At 29.6% G+C, this 8,031-nt stretch overlaps 1 protein-coding gene across 1 annotated transcript; it reads left to right on the top strand.

The window, feature by feature from the left end:
- Nucleotides 1-6,186: 6,186 nt before the first annotated feature.
- On the top strand, nt 6,187-7,671 carry LOC127265053 (uncharacterized). The gene has a single exon (XM_051294718.1). It carries the CDS (start codon nt 6,266-6,268, stop codon nt 7,313-7,315), a length of 1,050 nt encoding a protein of 349 aa, XP_051150675.1. The 5' UTR covers nt 6,187-6,265; the 3' UTR covers nt 7,316-7,671.
- Nucleotides 7,672-8,031: the final 360 nt, after the last annotated feature.

Raw genomic sequence — 8,031 nt, forward strand, 5'->3', positions numbered from 1 at the left:
GTACTCCACTACAAGGTAAGATAATGATTTTTTAATATCAGAAATTCCAATTAACATGTTGCAAACTAGATTACAAATCCTAACTAAAGTAATTTATACTGCACCCGAAATAATAAGAAAACCTAAGCGATCCAATATTTCTAAATCTAGCCAAGCAATTTTCAAATAGTGACGATTTGGTGTGTTTGTTTGAAGGTTGGATTTTGAGTTGAGATTTGAATAGTAAAAATTTTGAATTTGAATAGTTGTATGATGTGATATAAATAGGCGTTGATGTGATATTTTGAATGTAAAATTGATTTTTAGTATAATATAAAAAATGAAAAATAGGTGTTTGATTTGATGTTTTTGGGGGAAAAAAATAGGATGAATAGTGGAAATCCAAAAAAATCTCTCAAACAAACACAAATTACTATAATATTGACTACACTAACTTTCGAGACAAATTGCTATAATATCGACGGCATTGACTTCCAAGCCAACCGAAACTCTTTTCTATTGTTGGTAACCATACAAGCTAACGAATTACATTTAATGCCTTAATTTTTTTTCCTATACAGCGATCATAATTCACAAGATTAAAGTATAAACACAATTTTAAACAACAGTTGATTGTTGTCATAATCTAATCACAATTAAAATAACTAAATAAGGTTACTTTCAACTCTATTGGGGAGAATCACAACTACATTTACATAACCAATTTTTATCCATTTGGCACTATTTATTTTTTTAAAAGTATCATATCAAATACACTTTTTTTTTCTTTCATAAAACATCAACTAAATTTCTACTTTTTCAAAACTTCCAAAATTTCAAAGAATCTAAAAACTATTTGTTTAAACGAAAACATCTCTAATGTTCATAATTAATTAATTTCACACTAAACAATAAAGAATGTGTATAGCAAGTACTGCACATAATCAAACACAATTAACTTAATAATTACTGAAACAAGTGCGACATAAATTTATAAATATTATAAACACCAATTAGGGCGCAAGGTCAGAGGACATTATAAACACAAATTTGGGAATTTTGGAGCAAAACTGTAATAGTAACGAAAACAACATCCGTCTACCGTCGCCCTTAGTCCGGCAATTTGATTTGGAGAATTAGGGTAATTTCCCCTTCGAATGGAAATATTACCATTCTGCCCCCAAAGTGGTATTTAGTTGTGTCATCATAAATCTCTTTAAGGTATGCTCAATCAGTTTGAACCAGCTAACCAAAATCGTCATATTACCGAAACCGAAGCGATTTCTACGTGGTTCAGTTTTAATTCCTGCTTTTTTTTTCAAATTGTAAACTGTCAGTTTGAACCGACAGTTCAACGTTTTTTCTTTTTAAATATATATATATTAATCTAACCGGTCTGGCGGTATGACGGGCGAAGGCCGCGGAGCAGCAAGCATGAGGGTGGTGATTTTCTATAAGAGAATATACTTGGTTTTGTTTGTTTGTTTATCGTTTAATTTGCGGTATTTTTTGTGAGATATGAAAATTTATATCGATAATATAAAAAAATAATAATAGTATTTTATATTGAAAGTTGAATTTTTGTAAGAGAATAAATATATATGTTTATATTGGAAAGTATTCCAGAAGAAATTTTATTGGGCAAATAAATTCAATATTTATAGAAAATCGTATTACTAAAAAATACAAAAAAAAAACCTTCAAAATTAAACGAAATGTAACACACCTTATAATTTTATATATTTTTAAGAACTTTATCCTTATTATTTCTATATAATAATTTTATAAATTGTATTTAAAGAAGTAAAAAAATATAAAATTATACTATCTCTCCATAAAAAAAAATATGTAGATATGTGTAGATATGAAAATTAAATAATAATAATATTTTAATTGTAAACATATGGTAGATTAAAAATAAATAAAAATAGATGAGTGTATTTTTAGAAGTTATTAGGGTGTATTTGTTTGGGGGATTGGATTGGATTTACATTATTCATCCAATTTTTTCCCCCTAAAAATATTAAATCAAACACCTATTTTTCATTATTTATATTATACTAAAAATTAATTTTACATTCAAAACATCACATCAACACCTATTTATATCACATCATACAACTATTCAAATTTAAAATTTTTACTATTCAAATCTCAATTCAAAATCCAAAGCCCCAAACAAACACACTGTGTAATACTAATATATTTTGCCGCTAAAATTGTTTATATATATGTATAAATAAAAGTGTATAAGTTTAGTAAACAACAAAAAATAAATACTTACATAAGTTTAGTAGACAAAACGTTAAAAAAAAATAGCAAAAAATTTCATAGGTATAAATAATAAATTCGAGTATAATGTCATGTTGATTAAATCCAAACTATCACATCATATTACAAATCAACAAATTAAATTAGTTTTTGAGAGAAAATGTCATTAATTTTTAATATTAATTAGTATATTGATTTTATTATTTACATGCTTATATTAATCTTTATATTAATCTTTGTAGATCAATTTTTCTTTGCTAATAAAGCTATGTTAGCATAAAAAATAAATAAATAAAAATTATATTTATTTTGTCCTAGTCGTTCAATTAGAAAAAAAAATTAAAAAATTAAAATGATTGAACCAACGCGATAGATTGAATATAAGAACAATATGACGAATTTCAAACCACTGTGAATGAAAATTACATTCATTAAATTTTGAACTCTTATAATTTTTTCATTTTGAAATAATTTTATATCATATCATATATCAATTCTTCCGGCAGTACTTTCAAATATATGAAATTTCATTTCTATATTAGACATTCAACATATAGTAATTCGTTTTTCTTAAAAGATTAAAAACAATATTGGAATATGACTATTTACGAAATTCATAATTTATTATGAGATTTTTTTTATCTATTTTTGTTTCTCATCATAAAATACTTCTTAACTACCATAAGGTAAAATAAAAGGATCAACATCACACGTATTTTTTGTTGCAGTGTGAAACTGATTTGAAATCACTAACGGAATTATGTTCCTAAAGTGTGTAGTTAACGCAATTTTTTCTCTAATGTCTTTAATAACGGAAAAAGAGGATTTAGACACAAAAAAAACTTTGTTAGAAAATTGATATTTTTTTTTAGTGAATAAAGTTGTTGATTTGAGTTTTTATTTAAATAATATTTTGATATAATATTTATAAGAAGAAATAAATTAATATATTTATATTGAATAATGTATAAATTTTAATTTGAAATCGCATAGAATAAATATTTTTTTAAAAAAAAGTTTTAATATTTTTTTTCAAAAATTTGTCAACTAAATTGAAGTTACAAAAATCATATTAAATTTATTTTGATAGTTTTGGAAAATTTTAATTTAGTCAACTTTAATTATATAAATTAACAAATTTTTATATCCATATTTTAGAAAATAGTAATTTAGTTAATTATAATTTATAAATTTTGCCTCCAATAAATATAATACAATGTGATCATCGAAACATGAAAAATGTTTGAAGAGCAACTCATGAAACACGTGATCATCAAAATGTTTGAAGAGCAACACATGATAAACATGATCATTAAAATGCATCATTACCATTAGGGGCATGACCAAACCAAAATTTGGGAGACGTCTCTTTCACATGCAATTCGGTCGGCTCATCTTCCTTGAACTCGAAGATGTCGACGGAATTGTTTGAATCATCCATGATTTTAGTTTTAGTCATGACAACAAATTCGATGTCAGATGCCAAAAGACGCCAAGATAAGATTGCACTATAAATTTGTAAAGCAAATTATGGCAAATGACATTATAAGCCTGGATTTAGAGATTTTGGAGCAAACAATAGTGGAGATAAAAAAGAAAATAAAGATGCCAATTGCTCTTTGTCCAAAAATTTGATTTTGGAGAATGACATTTGATCTCTTATTTATTTTGGAAATATTACGTTTATAAATCAAAGTGCACGTTTCGTTATGTTTTTTCAAAAATATCACAACATATTTTTCCCCATTCCTAAAAAATTGCATTGTTTTGTTTTGTTTTTAAAATTTATTAACCAATATAATTGTAATATAAAATTATAATAATGTTGTTATTTTGTTATAATAATATTATAATTTGTAGAGAAGGATTATGATAGCATCATACTAATTATATTAATCAACGCATAAGATGTAGATAATCAAAATATATATATTTAATTAACACAACATGAAATATGTACTGACAATTATGCTTAATATTTTGTATTGTATTAATATATTTCATATTTTGAAGTCAATAATAGTATGTATTGTATGAATTATTGTCATATGGTGAATTATTATAACATTCACCAACACATATTTAATAATATCATTTCAATATGAAGACAAATATATTCAACAATTAATAAAAATTCCCAAAAAATCCAACATAATCAACAATTGTAGCACTCTCCACAAACTTAGCATTTCCACTTTTTTTGGGTAAATTTTGGAGTTATAACATACAAGTTGTCAAGATTTATATTTTATTTCTTTTGTTGCATTCTTCAATATGTATGAATTTTTTTTAACAGTGGTGGAGGTTCTTGGTTTTTTTTATTTTATTTTATTATTATAACTAGTCTTTTCATGTATATATATATATTGTTGTGAATTTATAGATCGAATTCGATGGACTGAGCTAAGAAGTGAGTCAACTTATTTTATTTATCGATTGATTTGTTAGAATTAGATCTCGAAATACAATTTTTTGCACATTTTTCACAAATCAAACCCATTTAATGGGAGGATAACATTTGCATAAGTCGTCTTCTTGTAGACACAACATAAAATTGATATATGCAACTTAATACCATCTCATAAATATTACATATTTATAAGAGATTTCACTTAAATCTCATTTTCTACCGTAAGAAGTTCTATCATTCATATTTATTGTGTGCTAATCATATGAACTTATAATTTGAAAATTCCACTAGACACTTCTCATGCTTCTCATGGGAATGAATTTCTTAAAAAAAAAAATAAATTCTTTTTCATTTTTATTTTCACAATTTTCATTATTTTTGGACAAATGAAATTATCCCATTTTTTTTCTGTTTTGTTATGGTTCTTTTGCATCATAATCATCAAAAGTTTTTTATATATTATTTGACACATAGATTATAGGCTTATCACTAATGTTAGAATATGAAACTATTGAATTATTCACCAAATTATTCAAGAGGATGTCATACTGGGATAAATTGATCTTAAACAATGTTAAAGTTTCACTTATTTACTAACCAATTGTACATATTCTTAAACAATTTATTGATCTATTTCAATCTTTATATATGTAATATATATATATATCCACTATTGTACTGACTTTTGCTATTGTTCATACAAATCTTTTACGATCAAGTTCAATTTTAAATTGTCAAAAAAAATATCTTTTTAATTTTGATGAATTTAATATTCGGGTTATGTCCATCTTTAAAGACAATTGTTATCTGACTTAACAATTTTTATTAAAAAAAAGAAAAAAAAAAGAAAGAGTAAATAATTCTAATACATAAAAATATAATTATATATATTAATTATACTCAAATTTATTTTAAATTTATAGAAATAATAAAATGATAATCCAATAAATATTATATATATATAATCAATCTACCATTAATTATCAAACTATTAATATTCTAAAATCATTCAAAAATAATCTTCCGAATTCAAACTTTTTTTTTTCAAATTCAAGTAAATTAAATCTAAATCACAAAAATTTTAAATAGAAAAAATTTCAAAACTTATTAGTTTAAATGAAAAAATAGAATTTGTTTGAATGTTATTTTAAAATGAATATTAATTTAATTTTTTTTTATATAGGATTTTTATATGATATTTTATAAAAAAATAATATATTTTTATCAAATAATATTAACTCAATTTGAAAAACAAAAAAAAAAAAAAAAAAATCTATAGTTATCCCTTTATTTTTAGAAGGAAAACTTAACTTATAAATAATGTACAATCGGCGACTGGGAGTTGTACATTAAACGACCTTTCATATTCTCCGTCAGATGATCCCAAATCCAACGGCTATCCGTCCACTTTCCAAAATTATCATCTACAGGTGATCCACATACACCAGTTGGACAAGAGCCGTTAGATTGAAGTCCACGTCTTATATAGGTCTACAATGCATTTGAAAAAATTGCATCCGGCGCAGCAAATAATTCCTTAGTGAGCCCTCTCGCAGACAAACTCAAACCAAAGCCAAAGCGAGGTTTCCATTTTACAGAGCTTCAATGGAGCGGCACACCACGACGAGCCGCGCCGAAGCGGAGCGCCTCCTTGGGATCGCCGAGAAGCTCCTCCGCTCCAAGGACTATGCCGGATGTAGGGATTTTGCCATTCTGGCGCAGGAGACGGAGCCGTTGCTCGAGGGTTCCGATCAGATCTTGGCGGTGGCGGAGGTGCTCCTCGCCGCCGAGGGCAAGCGGCTGAGGCAGAATCACCACGATTGGTACGCGATTCTACAAATTCCCCAACGAACCGACGAAGTTGAGCTGATTAAGAAGCAGTATCGGCGACTCGCGCTCCTCCTCCATCCCGACAAGAACAAATTCCCGTTCGCCGACTCCGCGTTCCGCCTCGTCGCCGATGCGTGGTCGGTATTGTCGGATTCAGCGAAGAAATCGTCGTTCGACAGCGAATTCGCCAATCGATTCACGAAGGTGGATCTCGGATCGAAGAAACATCACCAGCAGCAACCTCGTCCGCAGAAGAAGCAACCAGCGCAGAGAGGAGACAGTTCGAGCCAGAAATTACCCGTCCGTCGCAGCGGTAGAAGCTCCGGAGGCCCCGCAACCACCCCCTCCGCCGCCGGAGTGGACGCAAATGTGAGGAATAGCGGCGGCGGAAATCCAGGATGGTTGGGGAATTTCTGGACGACGTGCCCCTACTGTTACAATCTGTACGAATTTCCTAGGGCTTACGAAGGCTGTTGCTTGAGGTGCGACAATCAAGCCTGCCGGAGAGCATTTACGGCCGCCGAGGTCCGGTCAATACCGCCGCAGGTGCCAGGAAAGGACGCCTACTATTGCTGCTGGGGTTTTTTTCCGATGGGGTTCACGGCTGGGAATGCAGAGGCAGCAGCGAAAAAAATCCCCAAATGGATGCCCTCCAATTTTGGTGGTGGTGCTGCCACTGCCACCGCCACCGCCGCCACACCAGTGTCGGCGGCACCTCCTCCTCCTCCTCCGGTGAACATGACTTCCGGAGGCACTCAGTCATATGTTGCTGCCTCAAACCCTTCGGGGACGAAGAAGAGGGGCAGGCCAAGGAAGTATTTCTAGGCTGGTTCGGGGCGAAGAATCGAAAGGTCTGTAGGTATGACTATGTTGGTTGAATCAAAAGGGGCCTCAGGTAAATCTTTACCTTTTTGGCTTTGTAGCAGTATGTAGAATTGTAGCGTTATCTTTGTTCTGCCGTAGCTGTAATTTTGTTTGGAGCCATGGTTAGTTGAAAATACCTTTATTTCTCCATGTTAGATATGCTTTGAATGACTTGTGAAGAAGCTTCAGCTCAATTTGCAAGAATGTTGGTATCTGTTGGTGCAAATTCGAAGTATTGGCTTATTTGTTACCATGGATTGATCAATTGATACATTTGAGTAATCATCTAATTTTCTAATGCAATTTTGTTTTTGTAATGGCTTGATTATATGAATCTAGTTTGGTAAAGAAATGTATGATTATCAATATTCTAATATTCGTTTGATTTGTGTAGAGTTAAAAGTTCTTTGCTTAACAGATGTTCTTTTGTGTAGTTATTTTTAAATATGAACAGTCGGTATTCTTTTTTTTTTTTTTCCATTAATTGAATTCATTTTCATTCACTTCCTATCAAATGCTGAAATGGGTTAGTGATTATCTCGTTAAAATGCTCAACTGATGTGAAGGTCTATCATTATGCATTTAGGTGTTTTTAGTTGCTCCAATGCATTACTTGCCTAAGATCAAATGAATGTTTTCAATGATCAAAATGGTTTTGTTTTAGGGTCTGATGTAAT

The sequence above is a fragment of the Andrographis paniculata genome, unplaced genomic scaffold (assembly GCF_009805555.1).
Source record: "Andrographis paniculata isolate CXL003 unplaced genomic scaffold, ASM980555v1 Contig71END, whole genome shotgun sequence".
Lineage (NCBI taxonomy): Eukaryota > Viridiplantae > Streptophyta > Magnoliopsida > Lamiales > Acanthaceae > Andrographis > Andrographis paniculata.

Excerpts from the sequence above, each read along its gene's own strand:
- LOC127265053 (XM_051294718.1), top strand. The coding sequence starts at position 6,266 with ATGGAGCGGCACACCACGACGAGCCGCGCCGAAGCGGAGCGCCTCCTT.